The sequence below is a fragment of the Colossoma macropomum genome, unplaced genomic scaffold (assembly GCF_904425465.1).
Source record: "Colossoma macropomum unplaced genomic scaffold, Colossoma_macropomum, whole genome shotgun sequence".
NCBI lineage: Eukaryota > Metazoa > Chordata > Actinopteri > Characiformes > Serrasalmidae > Colossoma > Colossoma macropomum.
Window position 1 is genome coordinate 99837 of NW_023495014.1, and position 23123 is coordinate 122959.

Sequence of the window (23123 nt, forward strand, 5' to 3'; positions counted from 1 at the left end):
ATCATATTCCTTTATATTATTAACGTTACATAAGTTAATGGGTCCTGTATCGACCTGGGTAAAATGAGATAACGTAATTTCAGCGATGAAGAACGAAAATAGTTATTTATGAATGAACGAAACTGCACCACCTTTCAAGTTCTCAGAAAATGGACGAAACTGCTTGAATATCTAAAGTTAGTTCACTGTATTAATGTGAAGACAGTGATTTGGAGCAGCAGCGTCCTGTAAACTACTGTGCTGAGACAGGAAGCCTGTTTCAGTGACTGACACTGAGATTCTGTGGGTAGAAACAATAAAAGACTGACAGAACAGTCGTCATAACCCCACAACTTACAGCCAACCATGAGAGTGCTGCATTATTTCCCTCGACCCCACAGCACCGCAGATTCAATCAACGATTTCCTGACCAACACACCTGATCCAGCTCATGAAGGGCTGGATAATCAGTTGCTGAGCTGGATCAGGTGTTTTAATGTAAGGGATAGTTGAAACCGTGTGGAGCTGCAGGGCTAACAAAACCTGATATAAACAGCTGTAAAGCTCACCTAGCTAGTTAGCTTATTAGCAGACACTGCTATGCCAGTACGAAGTGCACATCCATGTCCAGTAAGAGGTGAGTTCAGGACTCTGGACAGCTCCAGGAAAGTGACTCTGTTGGAATCTGAGATAAATTCATAATCTTTAAACTCAGTGAACAGCTCTGATCAATAATCAATAAATCAACACACATAATGATCCAGAGCTGATCTGGAGACTCTTTTACTTCAACAATGGTCCCCAAAAATGAACAAATGCTGCTTTGAGGATTGAAGTGACTCATTAAAACAACATTGAGAGAGGTAAATATTCTTAATAGCAATGTTGTTGTAAAAAATGTTGGTTTTAGAGTAACTGGATCCAAAAACAGACCTTTACTCATATTTTTAATATTATTAATATTTAATATATTGTATATCAGAACTCACAGAAAATCATGATAACATTATACTGTGGGGCTTCTAGTGATTCTCACTGCTAATGACTATACAGGGACATGTTAGTTTATCGTGTTCTTTTTTATTTCTACACAGATGATCTACTTTAACTGTTCAGTTGTTTATCTCCCTCTTTACTCTTTGGTTCACATTAAAGAATAATTTTTTTGAAGAATTATTTATTGTGTAAAAATGATAAACAGTTCAGTGTAAAAAGTGATGATTAGCATCAAAAGTGATTAACTTTAACAATTAATAAGCTTATGAACATCAGAAATGCTATTTTAATAAGGAGTAATTAAACACCTAAACTGGGAATCATTAATCATCATTTTTTTCAGCACTTCTGCATTCAGACTCGGGCCGACTAATCATAGTATTTATAAGTGTCTAAGGTTCTACTAACCACATTTATGTTGTTATTTATGTATTTACTTCTGGGTCCGAGCCCCAAATGAGTAAGCCAGCAGCGACAGTGGCAAGGAAAAACTCCCTCAGAGCAAGAGGAAGAAACCTTGAGAGGAACCAAGACTCAAAAGTGGAACCCATTCTCCTCTGGTTGATACCGGATAGCAAAACAATAACACAATGAGAGCTATTTGAATAAATTAATGATTAATGATTGAGTAATTGAAAATTAGGTGGAATTGCTCTTTAACTGCTGCAAATGCTAACTGTTCTCTGTCCTCCTCTAGTGGCTGTGTGTGACTTTGCTCTGATAGAGGACAACAGCTTTAAGCTTCACTATAAGCAGAGACAGATCATAGCAGAGCAGAGCAACATGGGACGAGCTCTCAAACCAACAGCTGCTTTTAAATGTTTTATTCATTATTTCAAGAATTCTGTTCATTATTTATTATTAAATGTTAAATATACTGTAATGATCTTTTTATAGTCTTTTGGTCTCGAGATTTGATTACTACATCGCAAATATGAAAGATTCATAATTTTTGGTTGTTTACAGGTTTCTCGATCATTTTAGAGCCATTCACAGTTCTGTCCGTCATTCTGACACAGCTAAAATTTCTAATATCACATCTAATGTTACTACTAATTATAATGAAATTACATTTCAAATCTATTTTTACAGCTACAAATAATATAAAGTTGCACAGCACTATAAACACTATATTATGAAAAGCATACAAGGCGACTACAGATCCAGTGGGAGACCTGCAAAAAAAAACACAGTGATGAGACACTGCAAATAGAAATATCTTCAAAATACACTTTACAAATATCCAGATCTCGGGTAACAAAAAATAAGACCCAGAAACAGAAAACATATTGAAATTAACCTTAACCTTCCTCACCTCAGGACACAAAAAGGCAAAAATACAGAAAAACTTAATTGGTTTCCCTTTATGTAATTAGTCCCCAGTAGATGAGACTGTTAACGCACTGAAAAGTAATAGATTCTTAAAAGCTCTGAGGCAGCATTAGGATTTGGACCAGGTTTAGGGTTAGTCAAAGTTATGATGAATTACAAAGATATTTAGTTGAATTTAATAAATTTAATTAGCATTTGGAATAAGCATCTACAGACCATTTACAGTGGGCTATCCAAATAACGTGTTACCACTTAATGATCACAGTGATAATATTCATACTAATAATAACAACAATAATAAAAATAAAAACAAAGCTTCATGCTCTTCACTGTCGGGGCCTCTGAGGATGTTAAGGGACGGGCTCTCCACTGATGTCCACTTCAATGAGAGGAGCGAAGCTTCTCAGTGTTGGTGTGCTGAAGCCCTCAGTGATGCCGAGCTGTCCATCAGGCTGCTCCTCCTCTCTCAGAGTGGGACAGCGGAGTGTCTCCCACAGGCACTGCTTGATCCTGAGGCCAAGCTCCAGACTGTATGCATGGGGCTGTCCAGAGGCCGTGCTGACCATGGAGTCCACCACAGAGGGGTAGATGGTCTGGTACTCCTCTATGGTGTGACCAGGGATCAGCAGAGGGATGGAGCTCTCTTGCAGCACTGCCTCCCTCTCCCTCCTCTCTGCAGTCTAAATCAAGAACAATAAGTAGATTCAACACCTGTTCACTGACACTCTAGAAGTGAGTTACTGAATTTTAGTCATTTAGTCATTTTTTAAGCCACAGGAAACAAGACAGTAGCACTGTTTATTTGTTTTTTACCCAACACTAAATAAACTCACTGATATGAAACACAGTCCTAACAGATGTACTGACATGCACTTCAGACAAAGCGTTCAGAGGAGCTGCATTTTCACAGACAGCGTCTCTACTAACATGGTTCTTATAGCCTAGCTAACAGGCTAACAGGCTAATCCAGTAACATTCAGAATTAGGCTCTAAGTTTAAATATTTAGGAGATTTTACTACAAAACTGCAACATACAAAGTACAGAATATTTTAAATCTATGACTTACCAGATTCAAATGTCAACACTACCATAAATAGTATTACAGTGTGGAAAAATGAAGGTACATCTTCATTAGCTTGGCGCTAACATCCCATAAAAATCCCATAAGCATGCTAATAGAATTTAGCATTATGCTAGCGAACAACAAATGCTATTTACAAAGTAAATGTTTCTGTATTAAATGCTTCTAATTAATGAAATGTTTATGAAAATATGATAAAAACTGAAAAGCTCCTGATCTCAGTGGAGTATTTATGCTGTATGTTAGTATAGACTGTGCTATGTTGGGGAGATGAGAGTCTAAAAAAGCTCCAGGGCTGCTGTGGAAGAGTGGAGCTCCACATGAATGACACAATATAAAATAGTTACTTGTTGGGACTGTTAGGCTACTCTACCCACCTCTGGACCCTGTAGCCACACGCTGAAGCTTGGCCATCTTCCTCCTGCGACCTGTGACCCCAGATGTTACAGAAGAGATTTTGTCAACTTTCACAAACAGCATGAACTCAGTCAGACATTCACTGTTGAATTTATTCACAGAACCCTCAGTTTATAAGAATCACTGTGTTGCTGCTGTTTTCTTCCTCCAGATGAGAATTAAAAGCAGAATTTCTTATTGAATTGAAAGCAGTGAAACTATTATATGTTGTATTTCACATTCTTTTACAGGCAAGTCATTGACTTCATATAAACTCTACAAGTGTTTGCTGCTGGTTTGAAAACATTGAAATCAGTGCAGGAGTTTGAGCTTCTTTTCAATCAGTCGATACAGCACTGATACAGTGTTTCAGAGTGAGCTGTTTTACATGTGTTCTGGAGATTCAGTATCACTGATTGTTTTGTATTAAAAGTTTTTGGATTTCACACTGAAATCAGCTGATTATTACACATTGTACTCATTGACTGAATTGAGTTTACACTGAGATACAGGTATTACATTATGAACACAGTCCCTATGGGATTTCTAATGTTGTGTTAGCATCAAGCTAACAGTTGTGCACATTACCAGTTTATGGCAGCTCTAGCTTAAATACACACATTTTAATTTTGTAACAGATCTTCAGGAGACATATTTGTTTTTTTTTTATATGCTACAGTTTTACACTCTTTATTTACACTCTTTATAGTCTCTTTATTGGAAAGTCTGTTAGCTTGTATTTATCTGCTGACCATGTGTTTCACAGCTCACTAGAAATATTTTGCTCATCTTGTAATTTACAGTGTGAACAACATTGTACAGAAGATTTCATCTGTCACATTCCCACTGTATTTTCTATTTCCTTATTGACAAGCTGGGCGCATAAATACAAATATACAAGACTGTATTCTGTATTTATATGTTTTTCAAAGTCATTTTTGTCTCTAGTTTCTCCACCTGGGATAAACCACTAATGTGGTGGTGATAGTAGACATTGTTTGTGATGATAATAATACAGATTCTTCTATTATTAAACTGAAGTTTCTCAGAAGTTAACAAAAAAGACAAAACTATAAGAAACTTTACATTAAAAAAACAGTCTGAAGCACATTGCTAGGCCAATTTCAGCTTTGATGATCTACAGCTTTTCTAAGAGAGAGGAGAGAGCACTGCTTAATTTCCACACCTCTGAAGGAAAACTTTGTACATTTTCACTGAACTCTTCCTTTAATATGTATGTTGGAACTTCTCAGACCTGATTTCCAAACCAGACAGAGAACAGTTTTGTTTATGAGGAGTGAACTGTAAAGCTATCAATGCTCAGCCAGCACTACTTTCTACTAATACTGAGAGACAATTATCTGTTTATTTATTTTGTTTTTTTTTTTTATTTTGCTGTTTTGTTGGAATACGCTGCCTTTCTTCCAGGGTGAGGTCATTTCTGGAGCCTCTGGAGATTTTTATCTGTATAGTTAAAAGGAGACACAATTTCATTAATATCAATGTAACTTCATATAAACATCATAGACTGTTCTGCTCATTTATTTGTGGGTCACTTCTTTGTTCTTGTTCTTACCTGCTCTTTGTGATGATGTCTTTAATGGATGTTTTGTCTCTTGGTGGCACAAATTTCTCCACCATCTTCATAAAGTCTTTATGGCTTCCCAGAAATCTCAGAGTATTACGTGCATGGAGTCTGTGGAGGAAGAATGATAAAAATGGTTTTCAGTGCTGGTGGATAATGAAACATGTTCATGGGGGACAGTACCGACGTGGGGGCCGTAAAAAGCAGGAGAGCTACATACCTCACTTCCTGTGCAGAGTCTAGGGCCAGTTTGCTGATGGCGGTCAGGAACCTGCAGGTGAAGTCCTTTTTGCTGTTCAGCAGACGTGAAGCTCCCAGCAAACATGCAAGTTTCTCCAGATGCTGCGCAGTGCATCTTCTCACAGCAGCGTTTCGGTGGCTGGAGAATGAAGAGTGAACACACAGTGAGAGACACAGCCAGAGTTTACATACAAGAGAAATCTAGACTCACATTTTATGAAGATGTTGACCAAAAATTAATGAAAATCAAAGTATGAATAGTCTCAGTGATGCACCAGTGCAGCTGAGAAACCAGTTTTAGTGGTGCTTTGGAAAAACTTTAGGTAACACAAATTTAATGTACTATATAATAATATTTATTATGCATGTCACTTTTACTAAAGTTGTTTTTTGACAGTTCTGTTTATTTTTGTTTACAGTTTAATCCTAATAATGAATGTGTAATGTGATGTTTACCTGATTCCACTAGTCAGCAGAGCGTGCAGGACCCGGCCAGATGAGCAGTTCTGCACCATCATGCTGAGGGCCACCTCCACATCCTCTCTGATGAACTGGCTGGACTCTCCGGCCTTGTGCAGCAGGACACAGGCAGTGCTCTCCACCTCCTGGTCCATTTTCCTCTGTAGGTGGACATACAGGTGGGCCAGAGTGGTCATGGCAGCACAAGACACCATGGAGCGCAGGTTCTTCACCTGAAACAGTGAACACAAAAGAAGCACAGTGAGCCTCTGTCTGTAGTTCAGTCACTGATTTGTCTTAGAACATGAGTGACTATGACTGTGTGTAATGAAATGAAAACTCTATGAAGAAAGAAATCTTTCTCAGGATTTTGGTTACAAACTGAATCTTTTCAGTACAGATGGAAAATGTAAAGCTGCTGTTTGGAGTCTTCTTACAGAGCACTTAGTTATCACTACAGAAGCATTTGTACAGAGTGTGTATGAAGTGTGTGTCTGACCTCCTGGATGACGGTCAGGCAGATGTTGTGGAGCTCAGGCAGCAGGACTTCAGTGTGGTGCTCCGCCAGAGCACGCACCAGTTTCAGCCCCTCTATCTTCCTCTCCCTGTTTCAAAAGCAAGACATTAGAATGAGATGAACATCACAGTAAACATGATAAAGACTGATTCAGCCAGTATGTTAAACATTTAACACAGGAGCAGCACTAGCTGTGGATAATGGACATTTTCAGTGGAAACATTTGAAGATTCTAATTATTAGGAGAATCAGTCAATAATTGTTGTGTGTATATTCCACAGCATATAAACTATATAATCTCTGGTATCATCAGTGATTATTACTCTAGTCTGAACACTATCCTAAAACACATCACTGCTCCATTAGAATCTGATCTCCATTCTGTCTGCACACTGTAAGTTTGGTGTTTCTACTCTGGTTCACTAAAGTCATACCATTCCTCATCCTGCAACAGTTTAAATGTCTGTCTGAGAGCCAGTTCAGGATTTTTCAGAGGCTGTTCACTGATCAGGGCTGGAGTCCCCAGTGTCTCTGCTCTTCCCTGACTAACTTCAACAGCCTTTGGAGCAGCTCTGCTGTCTACAGGCTTGAGGTGTGAATCTGCTCTCCTCCTCTGTCTGACTGCAGCAGGTTTTTTGCCAATGGGATCCAACTGGGTTTCTGATCTCCTCTCCTGGCTAAGTTCAGCCACTTCTAGGACATTCCTGTTGCCTACAGGCTCCACATGACCTTCTCCTGGATTCCTCCTCTGCCTAACTAGAACTCTCAGTCTGGGTATTTTGCTGCCTGCAAATATTAATATATTGTTTTATTAGTCATAGCATCTAAAGTGTTCTCAGCCCTTTGCCCTCATTCGCATAGTCACACAAAGCTGCTTATTTACTAGTACCAAAGTTCTGTTTTATATATCATAGCTATTTTAATTTCCAGTAAAAATCCTTTCTATTCATGAACTGTATGGAGTTCATTGTGATGCTGTTCACTCTTGCTCTAAGTATTCTAAGACTATTTTTCAATATTGGAACTTACCTGGTGCAATGCAGGCCTTCTTCCCAAGCTTGGCCAGCATTTGCAGACTCTCTGGTCTTGGCAGTCTGCTGAGTTTGGCAGCAGCAGGTGGAGGGACAGGAGTTCTGAGAACTGTATCAGCTTCCTCTGGTCTCCTGCTCTGCCTAACTAGGCCTCTCCATCTGGGTATTTTGCTCCCTACAGTCATTTGTACATCATTAGTTTTAACAGTCACAACACTTGACTGTATTCTCAGTCCTGTTCATTACAAACGCAGGATGTTTAGTTACATTCCTTATTAAATATGTAATTTTGTTTCAGGTATAAATGTTAGCTGAGTTAGCATTAGCTGTTTGTGGAAGTTTTAATTTTTTAAATCTGAGACCAAGTTTGTAAGTTTCTATTTATAAATGCCATTGTAAATACAAAGTTGATATGACTTTGTTGGGATGCTGCATATGAACAGTGTTTTCCACTCCTGCTCTACATACCAACAAATAAACAAACAAAGACTTTTAAACTAAACTAAATTAAGTACTTGAACTTACCAGGTGCAATGTAAGCCTTGTTGCCTTTCTTGGCCAGCATGTGCAGACTCCTTGGTCTGGGCAACCTGCTGGGTTTAGGTGCAGGTGGAGGGACAGGTGTGCAGATTGAAGAAAATACACAGAGGTCCTTCAGATTGCACCAATCCACAGGTGAGTATGTTTTCATTGACCTGCACATCTCCAAAGGGCTCAGAGAGCAGAGGCAGCCTCCCTCCACCTTGAATGGTCTATTTCGTGCACTCCCTCTGCAGCTCCTGGACGTTGCTTTCCAAGCTGCCATGGAGCGCAGGTTCTTCACCTGAGACAGTGAATACAAAAGAAGCGAAATCTTTCTCAGGATTTTGGTTACAAACAGAACCTTTTCAGGACAGATAGAAAATGTGGAGTCTTTTTACAGAGTTAGTTATCAGTACAGAAGCATTTGTACAGAGTGAGTATGAAAAGTGTGTCTGACCTCCTGGCTGACAGTCAGGCAGATGTCATCTATCTTAGACAACAGGACTTTAGGGTGGTGCTCTGCCAGAGCACGCACCAGTTCCAGCCCCTCTATCTTCCTCTCCCTGTTTCAAAAGAAAGGCATTAGAATGAGATGAACATCACAGTAAACATGATAAAGACTGATTCAGCCAGTATGTTAAACCTTTAACACAGGAGCAGCACTAGCTGTGGATAATGGACATTTTCAGTGGAAACATTTGAAGATTCTGATCATTAGAAACTTCAGACAGTAATTTTTGTTTGTATATTACACAATATTTAAACTGTATATTATCAGCCATTATAACTCTAGTCTGAACACTATCCTGAAACACATCACTGCTCCATTAGAATCTGATCTCCATTCTGTCTGTACACTGTTAGTTTGGTGTTTCTACTCTGGTTCACTAAAGTCATACCATTCCTCATCCTGCAGCAGTTTAAATGCCTGTCTGACAGCAAGTTCAGCAGCCTTTGGAGCAGCTCTTTTGACTTCAGGCTCCACCTGGGCTTCTGTTTCCCTCCTCTGATGAAACAGAGTCACTTTTGGCGCAGTGCTGTTCTCTGCAGGCTCCACTTCTGCTTCCTCTGATCTCCTCCTCTCTCTAACTAGGCCTCTCCATCTGGGTATTTTGCTCCCTACAATTGTTTATACATCATTTATTAACATTTGTACATCATCTGTTTGTTAACAGTCACAGTACTTAAAGTCTTCTCGGTCCTGTTCTTAAAAATCATGAAAAGGATTTTTAGTTTAGTTTAGTTACATTTCTTATTAAATATTTTATTTTTGCTTCAAGTAGAAATGTTGGCTGAGGTAGCACTAGCTGTTGGGTGAACAATTTAATCTTTCCTTTCTACATATATAATCCATTCTATATATATGAGGTTTACAGAACTTTGCTGGATGCTGCATATGAACCATGTGTTTCCTCCTGCTCTAAATACTATCTACTTCTAAGTACTTTCTACTAAACTAAGACAAATTCTTTAAATATTTGAACTTACCAGGTGCAAAGTAGGCCTTGTTCCCTTTCTTGGCCAGCATGTGCAGATTCCTCGGTCTGGGCAACCTGCTGGGTTTCGCAACAGCTGGAGGTTCAGGTGTGCAGAGCTCTGGGGAGTGGTCTTCTGGCCTGAAGGGGGAGCACTCCTGCTCAACAGCCATCTTCAAGCCCCAATCCCTGCGGTGGGGCCTCTCCCTTTTCCGGGGCTCATCCGAAGGTGGAAAAGGCTTCATATACGGTGGGTCCACATCAGAGCCAGACAGGCTCTCCAGGCTGCTGCACGCCTTTTTCTCTCTTAAGCGTTTCAGCAGAATGTGGCCCAAACCACCTCTTTTCACCTGGGGCTCCAGACAGGTGTCATTTGACTTGTGTAGCCTCCTGGTGGACTGATGGTGCAGTGCATTATGGGTTGAGGGGTGATCTTGACCCTGGATTGAGCTGCGGATCCGTCTGAAGATGACCTCCTGGGTCTGCTCATATTTGCTGTTCATTTCCCTCAACATACGACCACGACCCTCCAGATACTCCTGCCTCTCTCGCTCCATTCTATCCAGACAGGCAAGATCAGGGATAATGGGGCTCTTCCGAATGGAATCCTGGAAAAAAGAACAGGGAACACATGTTCTACTGGTTAGTCTACACACCAGGGTAAGTTAGGATATGTGATGTGATGTGTTATCATGATACTTTAAGACAGTTTCTCGATACACAATATGCACAAAAAAAAAAAGGAACGAGTAGAACCATATTTAATACATATTACTGTCACATATAGCTATATACACACTATTCTTGTTCTCTGTTTCTCTGCACTTCACTGAATCCAGTTAAACTGGACTGCTTTTGTTCTCTTTGTAATGAAATATGCAGTTGTTCAGTGTCTGTAAGCACTGATGATCCACAATGTTCAATAATATAGAGAACCATGTTGTAATTTGTAATAATAAAGATATATATTGCCAAACTCTACTGTATAGATTTCATTTTAATTTTGTTAAATAATCAGAGAAACGTTTTTTTATATTTGTTTATAAATGTTTTATACTTTGTTCTCTATGTAGAACCTGATTTACAGCATTTACTGTAACTTATTCAGAGATGAACAGTTTTTAATTGTACCACATTTCGTCACAGATCTGTAGGCATATAGACCTGAGCACTGATCAGAATATCAATAAAGAACATGCTTTAGATTTAAGAGTAGATTAATAAGTGTAAGTTCTTTTAAATACCGCTGTCGTCCAGCTGTTCTTCTTCTGTGAATCTTCTCTCCTCATCTCTGCAGTCAGTTCTTGCAGTTCATAATAATCATCTGAGATAATCGTTCCTCCACAGTCTCATCACATCGAATGATTAGAATGTTAAAAGACGGTCTTTATGTCGGGCAATGTGACATCATCAGTGGGCGTGTCTCAGTTATGACATCATCGCCCGGAGAGAGGTCCTCTACCAAAACTACCGTTTCTACACTAAAACCATGGTGACGTCATACATGGATGTGAAGGACTGAGAATCTATTAAAGAGTAAAATGTGTTAAAGAGCTTAAATTAATGTGAAATATTAGAAGAGGAACAACAGATCAGTTCTCACTGATGCACTGATTCTAAAGACTACAGTGAGAATCTGTCAGTTCATGAAAACTATGATCAGTTTAATCTGATGATTCACTTCATTATAATAAACTAGAACTGAACACGAATCACAGAGAAGAAGAAACATTTGAATGTGAATATTGTTCATTATTTATTGATCAGTTACATTATTCTGTTCTATAAATGAATGAAGTAATGATTTTAAAGGGCTGTTGAGGTGATTGACAGTGTGAACACAGACAGTTCCTGTTACTTTAAAGTCAATCAGAAATCATAACGCATTTCCTTCAGTACTGTAACATATTTCTGAGTGAAACTCGGGATCAGGGAGGGTCTCTGAACCAGCTGAGACTCACTGGATGACAGGTGGGCGTGGTGGGAGGGGGAGCTGAAACAGGATATGATTGGTTAATATTATTTTCCCTGCCCACTGATGACATCATCAAAACTCGGAAGCCGTTACATTTTGATGGAAGATGACAGAAAATAAGAACTGTGTGTTTCTAATTATGAATCATCATTAATATGATCAGAGACTCAAACTAACAAGGTAAAAACATCAGTTTTGATTTGAGGTTGACTTTAAGCTCAGACACTTCAGATTAACAGCTTTTACAGTTTGACAGTGTTGATAACTTTGAGTGTTGATTTAGTTTCTCAGTCTGAAGTGAAGTTCATGTCTTGTTCTGCAGTAAAACTGTTCTAACAGACCCTCAGTGGAAGTTCTCTGTAGTTTTTCAGTAAATGGCTTATTTTGATACTTAGCTATAGCTGCCAGCTAACGGTACCAGGTTCAGTCACTATTTGTCGTTTTTCGTTTGTTGATGTTGTAAACAGAGCTTAACAGACTTTATCAGATACTAAATCTACACTGAGCTCTTTATTTAAGCTGTGTGAAGTTGAATGGGGTGAGATCTGATCTGATTCCTTCGTTTCTATCAATATTGTTGTTCTAGTTATTTGTATGGGATCATCCTGTCATATACAACACATTTAAACTAACAGCGTTAACAGACTGAAAACACTGATGGGTTTATTTTACTGAAATGAGCTGTAGTTTCTTTGTTCAGGCGTTTTTCTGATCATGTTTGAGACTCTAAATCACAGAAAAGCATTTGGTTCTTTGTTCCAGCAGCAATAAACACAAAAGAGTGACAGCGCCATCTAGCGACCAATGAAATACTGATCTATTTACAAAATCATCCCTTTTTGGCTGAACGCGAGATAATGAAGCAGGTAAGACTGATTAGTCCAGTTCTGTCTACAAAATGAAGGTCAGTAAAACAGTGTTTATTTAATAAAACCACAGGAACCCAAACTGGCTTAAAATAAAAGTGTTTATTCAGGACAGATTCCTTCTTCACAGGCGGGTTCACTGCCTCTCCCCCACAAAACACAGGGTAAAAACTGCAGCTCCAGACTTTTTTTTTTTATTAATGATTGTTTGCATTTATTTAAATTCTGAAGTTTATCCTGAGCTTCAAGTTTAAAATATGTCCACAGAAACGATAGCGCACTGCTAATGAACTGAAAACTGCTCTGAGGTAATGAAGGAAATTCTGGTCAAATTACTAATTAAAATACCTAGAGAACATGATTGATCCGCCGCAGAAGTGCTGGAGAACTGAACACACCAGCAGTGTTTAGCTCAGAACGGCCACAAGAGGGCAGCACAGCGCAGCATAAAACACCCCAGTCTCACAGAAAATACGTTCATAAACAACTTAACTGCAGCACCTGATTTACGTTGCAGATCAACGTTCTGTTATAGGAATAAGATGCATGTTAAAGTATCAGACTTTGACTGCGCTGCAGAAATGTATTACTTGAACATATTATCAAGCTCCCAATGTCTGAGGAGCATGTTTTGCTGTGGATTAGCAGCTCAGAGATGTCAGAATTGATCTGTGTGCTTCCGTTTCCATTTCTATCAGTTCAATTCAATTCAAGGCGCTTTATTGGCATGACAAATATGCTACATTTGTATTGCCAAAGCTTGCCAGAGATTTTTAAACAGAAATAAACGATTTAAGGTGAACATATTAGATTCTAGGAATTAACATTTGATCTTAACATGTTAAACATTGCAAAATTGCTAAGTTGTAGAGCTGTAATTTTAAAAAGACAGGATACAATAAAATAGAACAATAATCAATGCATGAAAAGCAAACGTGTATTCGTGTGTGCGTGTGTGTGTGTGTGTGCGTGTGTGTGTGTGTGTATATGAGACATGGTCACTCACTGTCCCTCTCGCGGTGGCAGGTCAGGGTGTACTGAGCTGCGAGTGTGCAGCTCTCTCTGTGCTCCCCTAACAGATACGGTAGTTTCTCTGTATTAGAGAGGCTGGTAAATGTGGGATGTTTGTTGTTAATTTTTGTAAAGAACTCTTTGCGGATCTCAGTGAATTTCGGGCACTCAGTCAGGAAGTGCAGCTCTGTCTCTGTTTTATTCAGTTCACATTGTTGGCATGTTCTTTTCTCCTGAGGCAGCCAGGATCTCCTGTGTCTGCCGGTCTCGACAGCCAGACTATGCTGACTGAGTCTGTACCTCGTCAGGGTGGTCCTCAGTCTCAGATCAGTCACTGTGCTCAGGTACTCTGCCACAGTGTACTGTCTTTTTAGGGCCAGATAACACTGCATTTTACTTTGTGATTTTGTTTGAGTTTCCCAATAGTCTCTGTATTTTTCTTTCAGATGTTCTGTAATTTGGTTGATTCTGAACAGATTGGTTGTGTTTTTCTGGTCCTGAGTCTGTTGAGTGTTAGTGAGTGTTAGAGTGTGTGAGTGTGTGTTAGTGAGTGTTAGTGTGTAGTTCAGGACCAGCTGAGTGAGGGGGTTGTTGTCTTTGCTCAACTCCTGGTACTGCAGAGCTTTATAATGATATGAGTGGGGGTCGCTATTTTTTAGGTGCATCCAAAATTTGATTGTCCTTTTTTGTACTTTTATAATTAATGGGTATTGACCTAATTCTGCTCTGCATGCATTGTTGGTGGTGTTTCTGTGTACTTTTAAAATGTTTTTGCAAAATTCTGCACGCAGAGTCTCAATTGGATGTTTGTCCCATTTGTCAAATTGTTGATTAGTTAGCGGACCCCACACTTCGCTGCCATAAAGGGCAATTGGTTCAATTACTGACTCAAATATTGTAAGCCAAATTCTGATTGGAATTTCTACAGAAATTTGTCGTTTTATGGCAAAGAAAGCCCTGCGAGCTTTTTCTCTCAGTTCATTCACTGCCTGATGAAAATTACCTGAAGAACTGATTTTGATGCCTAAATAATTATAGTTTGAGGAGTGACTAATTTGGTTTGTGCCTAACCTAAATGTGTGTTGTTTTCCCTGAGATCTGGATCTTTTCTGAAATATCTTTACATTTGTCTTTTTTAGGTTTACTGCCAGGGCCCAGGTCTGGCAGTACTGCTCCAGCAGGTCCAGGTTCTGCTGTAGGCCCTGTTCTGTGGGGGACAGCAGAACCAGGTCGTCTGCATAGAGCAGGAATTTAATCTCTGAGTCGTGCAGAGTGAGACCGGGAGCTGTGGACTCCTCTAATATCTTCACCAATTCATTAATGTAAATATTAAATAGTGTTGGGCTTAAACAGCAGCCCTGCCTCACTCCGCGCTCCTGGGAGATGGAGTTTGTTTGTTTATTGCCAATTTTTATGCCGCCATTTATTTCCCGTATACATTGATTTAATTAGATCATATGTTTTACCCCCTACACCACTTTCAATAAGTTTATAGAATAATCCTTGGTGCCAAATAGAATCAAAAGCCTTTTTGAAATCAATAAAACATGCAAAAACTTTGGTTTTATTTTGGACGACATATTCATCAATCAGGGTGTGTAGGGTGTAAATATGATTGGTGGTGCGGTAATTTGGTAAAAATCCAATTTGACTTCTACTCAAGACATTGTGCTCCATAAGAAAGTTTAGAAATCTAGAATTTAAAATGCTGCACAGTAACTTCCCCAGATTACTGTTCACACAGATGCCTCGGTAATTATTAGGGTCCAATTTATCTCCACTTTTAAAGATTGGGGTTATTAGTCCTTGATTCCAGATTTCAGGGAAGTAACCTACACTCAGAACCAGATTAAATAATTTCAGAATAGCTAATTGACATTTAGAAGTTGTATGTTTTAGCATCTCATTTAGGATGCCATCAGGCCCACAGGCTTTATTTGGTTTTAATCTTTTAATTTTATCATTAAGCTCTTGCTCAGTAATTGAGGAGTCTAAAGGGTTTTGGTTATTTTTAACAGTCAATTCTAGTTTCTCAAGTTTTCTTTTAATGTCATTTTGTTCAGAGTTTGGGTTAATTTCTATCTTCTTGAAGAGTGTTTGGAAACAACAACTCAGGTTGTTCCAGTGATACCAAAACTGGTTTGTTAGTGACTCAATTAGTGTCAGTTGCTTGTAGGTGTATTGAGCTTTTTTTGTTCTGAGTGTACGTTTATATTGTTTTAGTGTTTCACAGTAAAGAAGGCGTATGTGTGCATTATTTGGATCTCTGTGTTTCTGATTTGATAGTTTTCTAAGTTCTTTTCACATATTTTGGCACTCTTGGTCAAACCAATTGTCTTCTTTTCTGAGTTTATGTTTTGATCTCTTTTTAAATTTCAGTTCAGCCTTTTCTGCAGTTTTGTCAAAAATCATATTTATATGTTTTACTGCCAGATTGACTCCTTCTTTACTGTGAGTGTATGTGGTGTCCAGAAAGCTGTCTAAAAGTGTCTGAATTATGTGGTCTCTGATTGCTTTCTGGAACTCTTCCATGCTGTTTTGGGCCCATCTGTATGGCCTTCTGATGCTGTACAGCTTACTGGGCTGAGTGTGTGCAGTGCTGTTAGTCTCTGTCCTTTTAATGAACACAGTGATTTGGCTGTGGTCAGACAGAGGGGTTAGAGGTTTAACAGTGAACGCACTGAGAGAGAAAGGGTCTAAATCTGTTATCTGTAGCTGTTTGATTCCACTCATCTGTGTAGAGTTCTGTGGAGTTTGGAGGGCTTCAGCGTAGCTGCGCTGTAGGACGCTGTCCTGGGAGAGAGGGGCTGCTCGAGGTGTGGGTTCGGATTGATGCTGGTGTGCTGGTCTGGTTGGTGGTGGGCGCTGAGCTAGTCCAGATGATACTATATTGCGAGCTGGTGTGGTTGGATGGGGCTGTAGTGTTGGTCTAGATGGTGTCACTGGGTGAGCTGGTCCAGTTCGTGGGGCATGATGTGTAGTTTGAGGTGGACTGCGCTGTCCTGGCAGGTGTCGACCACTCAGGAAGTGTTTATAGATGACTGGGCTGACAGCTGCATATCTGTGGCGGTGTTGCTGCGGTTTTAGGGACTCTGCTCTGTGTTGCTGTACTGTGTAGGAACGCCATGTGCAACATCTTTAAGTGTTCTGGCGAATTCCTTTATCATGTGCTTGTTTAGGTGCACATGGTCGTAAAGGTGGTAGGGGGTGATGGTGGAGTGGTGGGCCAGGTGCACATTGGGCAGGAGGGCACATCCTCTAGAGATGTCTGCGTTGACCCTCTGGATGGTGGCAGGGTGGAAGTCCTTGCGGGGCAGCAGGGTAGAGATGATAATTTTGGCATTAGGAAAGGATTCAGCAGCTCTCTCTGCTACTCTGCACACCAGTCCTCCGACTCTCTCTTGCTCCAGTCTGAGGTCATTGGTGCCAGTGTGGATAATCATGTATTTGGGAGTGCCGAGTTTGGGGTCAGAGAGTATTCTGTGGGCATCTCTTATTTTTGGGCACCATATTTTCAATGTTGTTTGACCTGGGAAGAGCTCGTCCTCTTGTAGGAACTTTCCATTGGAGTCGATCAGAATAGCGACATCAATGTCTTTTCCTGTAGACAGTCTGCTGCTGTGCTGCTCTGCTGTTTCTGCAGTTTCCTCTGCTGTAGGGTTCCTCACCTTTTTGGGCGGGGCTCTAGGGCAGCTCAGGATGGTCTTGCTGTGTGATGGGCAGATTTTGAGTGGTGCTGGGAGAAAGCTGGGGAGCAGTATGGGGGGTGTTCAGCTGTTTAGTGGGTCTTTATTGTGGTGTCTCTCTGGCGCAGCTCATCTTTGAGGCTAACAATCTCTCTTTTCAGTTCCTGTTTTATTTGTTCCAGTTCTTGTGTTGTGTTGACTCTAACATTTGTCAGTTCATTTTTCAGTGCTTCCTTCTCCTGTAGCAGGTTTTCTATGTCCCCTTTCAGCTCCTGTACAGACATCTTTAGCTGGTTTGTGGTCTGGCTGAGCTGGTCTCTGTGGAAGCTCATGTCTGTGCTGGTGCTGATGTGGGTGTGAATGTGCTCCCTCAGTTCCACCAGCTCCACTTCCAGCAGGGAGAGGCTGTTCCTGATCTCAGCTACAGTGGAGTGGAGGCGTGGACTCCAGTGCTGGCTGAGGGGGTGCTGTGTTCTACAGAGACAGTGGGTTGGTGGGGGGGCTCTGTTTCTCTCTCAGTGTGTAGTGGTTCAGGCGTGGGGGCTGGACTGTGGGCTTCTGCGCTTTCACATTCAGCTAGAGCTGTGAGACGGGGAAAGGCCCCTTCAAACTTCAGCAGTGCCTCCTCGCTGCCCTGCACCATCACTGTACCGTTCTGGTATAAATTCACTGTTAGAAGCCGATTTTCAGAGTCTTTTTCGGCATCCACAAAAATATATATTTGACGGCCTTTGCAGATCCCTCGTTTTGTGGTGTGCGTGAAGTATTTACGTAGAGCTGAATGCCATGCTGTACTGCGTTCAGTGTAAAAGAGCAGGTTGGTGGTGGTTCTTTTCCCTTTGATTATACTGCAGTCTTTAAACAGAGTCTCCGGGTTTTCTCTCTGTGTTTTCTGTTTATGCTGCTGTCTGCTGCTCTCAGAGCGGATCTCTGTGGGGAACTCAAAAGCGTGGGAGAGCGGAGCTGCTGCTGCCATTGCAATACAGTGTAGCAATTTTTTGAAAAATGCCAGCAGCTCGGTCGGCCAATCAGAGGAGGTTTACAGTAACTGTCAGATTAGCAGCCTCAGTAAACTTAGCGCATTTAGCAATGTCTGGTCAGTTTTTCTTTTTCTTTTCCTCTTTATATTACCTACAACCGTATGGTATTAAGCTCTACTGTCTATAAGTCTTTTCTGGTGTTCTTAAAATGTTTTTCTTACCCCTAATGTGAGGCAGAGTTCTGGGGCTGTCTGAGTTCAGACTCCGGGCGTCACTCCGCTCCTGTTTTCTATCTGTTTAGTCCCTGTTTCTTTCCTCTGCTGTTCCTTAAAACATCTTTAAGTTTATTCCAGTAGGTTTGTAGGTCCCTGTTCAGCTTCTCTTCTTTTGTCTCCTATCCTCCGTGCCTTGGTGTCCTTTTCTTCCTGATCCTGGTCCTGGTTGTGTTTGTCTCTTGTGCTAACCGCTAACGGCTGTTCTCCTAGCTAGTCTCCTTTTGTTTTATTTTCTTTGTTTTTCTGTCTAATTACGTTAACATCAGTTCAAATTCATATTTACTATTGATAATTTGTTTAGATGTTGTTTGTTTTCTGTGATTTATCTCATTTTAAAATAAAAAATCATAAAAGTTTTAAGAGCTCATATTAAACACGACTCTAAACCATCTCTCGCTCTCTCTCTCTCTCTCTCTCCCTCTCCAATATCACTATCAATATCAGAATATCAGACGTGACGGCGTGAGATAAATGTGAAAACTTATCCACAGTGCACCGTGTTTGGCTCAGACAGGATCCTACAGAGCCAGTACGCATTTTATCAGTATTTTAGCTAATTGTACCCCTTTTGTATATACTTGCATTTTTCACTATATGTTTTTGTAACAGTAGAATCTCTCCTCTTCTTTAAAGGCAGTAAGGGGTCTCAGCCCCGGGGGAGACTGGGTCCAGTTTAGTCCACTATCAACGGTCTTAATGCCGCTCTGTTCCCCAGGTAAGATAACTTTAGACACTTTTAGATGAACACGGAGTTTAGCTGTAATAATTTGCAAAATTTGATAAACTGTCACACTGTGGTGGAGAGTTTTGTGATTTTATATTTTTTCAGTTTATTCATATCTTATTATTTCTGTTCAGTGGTTAATTAGTTAGCTAACTAGCTAAGCTAAAACTTCAGTAGACCGATTTACGTTATTAAGTCTCTTGCCGCGTCACAAACTAACATACACAGTTCTGCACTTCACCGATACAGTAATGAGTGCACTTCTAATAATATATGCGCTATTTTAATACACTATTTAGTGTGTTAGTTTGCGGTTTGGGACGGGGCAACTGATTATCTACCAGAATAGCGGTTTCAGACAAACATACAAAGTAACTTATCTCCCATGTATAACTCTCATTACTACAGGGCTGTTACACTACGTAAGCTATGAAAACCAAACTGAATCATCAAATTGGGAATTAAAGTTCCAGCGCTGCTCTAAAAACAACCACATTATCATAGACTGTCGGTTTAATCAGGTTAAATTTTGTCATACTTAGTAAAAAAAAATGAGGACATGCTCCGTGAACAACTTTAGAAAAAATTTAGAAATCCAGTTTACCTTAATAAAAGTAGCTTTAATCAGGAAATACCTTAAACTTTGGCTTGGAAATGTTTAATGAGCAGCACAGCAAAGATATAATCAGACACTGGAGCTGCTGGACTGTTGAATCTCTCACTGTCTGATCTAACGCTGCATCTCAAACACACTGCTGAACTTCACCTACTACACTAATCATTAATGAGTGCACTTTTAATGGGACTGCACTATTTTTTACACACTATTTAGTGAGCTTGTATGCTTTACGCTTTAAATCGAGTTTTAAACCGCGTATTCGCAAAAAAAGGTGTTTTACTGCCTTTATTGGATCAGTTGTGGCTTTATAATTTCATAACAAACTGCCACTGCACTGCTGAATAAACTTGAAGTTGGCATTCATTTTAATCATTATTATTATAAGAGTTTAAAGAGTAATGTATTTATACTAACGGTGTAAACATAAAACAATTTTATAGCAGTTTAAACAAAAAAAAAAAGTAAGGAGTCGGGGGACAGAACACATGCTTTTACAAAATGGTGGCAGCACAACTGCGAGACGTGATCATAATACTATAAAAAGAACCATGAAGAACTGAGTGAGAATTTTGAATCTAAATCTTAAATTTTAAATCTGACTGCCTCACCTTCCTCACTTGGACACCTACAGATTATACAAGAAAATCTACCACACTGAAAAGGTAAGGTACAAACTAAAAACTCCTTAAAAGTGATTGCATTGCTAACTGAACATTTAACTAGCTAAGTCTTCTGTCTTCGGTGCCGGAGCTTTTCTCTTTTCACCTGCGGGTTGATAAAATTTAGATTGTCATTGATTTAACATTTTATTATATGCACCTTTGAAATATTAGGAACAGTAACACTGGTGAATTTGCAATAAGCTCACCTCTTCTTTCTGCTGGCAGGCGTGAGGAGGAAGAGGAGGATGCACTAGGAGAGGTGGAGAGTGCACTGGCACTGCTAATACAGCTGGGGGTTGTCCTGGAGGCCGTGGCGGGGTCAGAGGTCCCTCTTGCTGTTCCAGCGGTGGAGCCCTTGGTGGTCTGGGCCCTCCTCCGTTGTGCCCTCTGCTCCTTCACCTCTTCAGCCTCCCTGTCCATGTCCTCCTTCTGCCACAGGAGTCTCTCATACTCCTCTGCAGTGATGACCCGAGCCTCAACAGGAATTCTTCTAATGGTCTTCTTTTGATAGTCGACCCGGGTCAGGACCTCTGCAAGGTCAGGCTGGATCAGTCCTGCTGCCACCAGGGGATGATTCGAAGGGGCTGAGGGTCCTGGAGGGGGTGTTTGGGTGGATGCGGAGGCCCCCACTGGAGAGGAGGATGATGACGCCCATGACTCCTGCGGGGTGGTGGTGGTGGTGCCGGTGGCGCTACTCCTGAGGCCGGAGGAGGGCATGAGGCGGCTTGAATCCACAGCACGTGGATTCAGAGGAAAGATGCCGCACTTCCTGAACCCATCCACCACAAAGCCCCGGTCTTTCAGCCGCTGGTACGGGTGGCAGAAAACTTTGGCAAATTCCGTCTTATTTACAATGTAAGAATGTTTAAAATGGCAGAGATTGCCAGCCACCTTGGCAAACTCTGTCTTTAAAGGGCCAAAGAATCCCACGTCCAGCGGCTGCAAGATGTGGGAGCAATGGGGTGGAAGGCACAGGAGCACAACACCTTCCCTCTTTGCCGCCTCGATGACCTCTGGTGTAAGGTGGGATTTGTGGCCATCGAAGATAAGGAGCAGAGGGCGCTCCTTCCGAGCATGGCGGATGAAATGCTCAAACCACCGCTGGAACAAATCACCGCCAATGTACCCCGCCGGAGATTTCCCATAAAGAGCGTTGGGGGGTCCTCCTCGGGTGTAAGGGCCTCCAGGAAAATGTTTGGCAAAAATAATAAAAGGTGGAATGTCCTCCCCAGCTGCATTGAAGCAGGCCAGCACGGATACATGGTCCCGGGTGCCGGGGACCTGCTGATAAGCATGTTTGGACCCCCGGGGTGTCAGTACTTTGTACCTGCTGCCATCCATCTGGAAGCCAGTCTCATCACAGTTGTAAATCTGTGATGGCTGGTTTAACAGTCCATGCTCTTCCAGCGTGGATGACAGCAGGTCAAAGTACCTCTCCACCGTCTCCTTCTTGGCACACGCTTCCCTCCCTCTGTCGATGGTATCAGGGGTCCTCATCGAAATGTCATCAGCGTGCCTCCTCCGAAAACAGTGCCACCACTTCTTCCCCAGTGGTGGCACATCTTCATTAGGGCTCCTCTTCCTCCTCACTGCGTTGGCGTACGCCAGCAGCCGCGCCTTAGTGAGGGGGAACCCATGCTGCGCACAGTAAATGCAGTACTGCACCAGAGAGCGTTCGTCCTCTGGTGCCAGTAACTGCTTGCGGCCTGTGCGACAGCCATGGGTCACCCGTCCACTCACTCTGTCCCCCAAGGTGTTGCGGGGGACATTGAAGAGGCGCGCTGCATGGCGTACAGCCATGCCAGCAGAAACCTCCTCCAGTGCCCGCATCATGTCCTCTTCATTCCACCTTTTTCTTTTTGCCATTTTTCTGTGAATATAAAAGTTGTATTTCTAGCTTTTTTTCTTACTTTTTAAAGACTATCACTTTATTATTATTATTATTATTATTATTATAAATATTTTATTATTAGCTATAATTTAATATCAATCATCACCATTTTATAAAAATAATAATAGTAATAATAAAGTGATTGTTATTAATAAAACTACTACTGCTAATAATAATGATAATAATAGATATTGTTTGTAATAATGCGTGTTTTTATTCAACTTGATTTGCTTGTTTATGGAACACAGCTCTTTGCTGCGTGTCTGATTGTGCCAGTCAAATGAGAAATCGCGTTTACGCATCATTCCTACCAGATTCAATGGTTTACAATGAGATTAAGTTTGTCCTCTGTGGGCACCCTTACGCCATATACGTAACCCTACGATGGCGGCAAACTTTACCTCAGAGCAGAGAAAGCTAACTGGTAAGATAACTTTTTACACAGACGAATATCCATCGCGGTATGAAAATGAGTTGTGTGATCCATGCGGTTTTGTACACGCAGAATTACAACGTTATTAGCGATACTTCAATATTGTTTTCAGATATGATTTTTTGCTAGAATAATGTTTAAATGCCCTTATAAGGCGGGAGCTTACGGGTTTTGAATTTCCCCAGAGCGATTGGCGGAGAGAGAGAGAGAGAGGAAATGCGCAATAGGCGGAAGTGGCCGATGTTAGGGGTAGCTACATTACATAGACAACATCCAGACAGGCTAAATTAGCTGGCGGCTAATGTATTCAGATAACCTAAACGCTAACGGGCATTTTAAACCGTCCTCCTCCTCCGCTGGCGATCTCCGAAACTGGAAGAAAACAAA

The 23123-nt window shown here is 40.9% G+C and overlaps 1 protein-coding gene across 1 annotated transcript; it reads right to left on the reverse strand.

Moving 5' to 3' along the window:
* Positions 1 to 20807: 20807 nt before the first annotated feature.
* Positions 20808 to 22919, reverse strand: si:rp71-1d10.8 (tigger transposable element-derived protein 6). The gene is made up of 3 exons (XM_036561064.1): positions 22903 to 22919; positions 20929 to 22282; positions 20808 to 20867 (listed from the first exon to the last, which is right to left on the reverse strand). The coding sequence occupies exons 2-3, from the start codon at positions 22276 to 22278 to the stop codon at positions 20808 to 20810; spliced, it is 1410 nt and encodes a 469-aa protein (XP_036416957.1). The 5' UTR covers positions 22279 to 22282; positions 22903 to 22919.
* Positions 22920 to 23123: the final 204 nt, after the last annotated feature.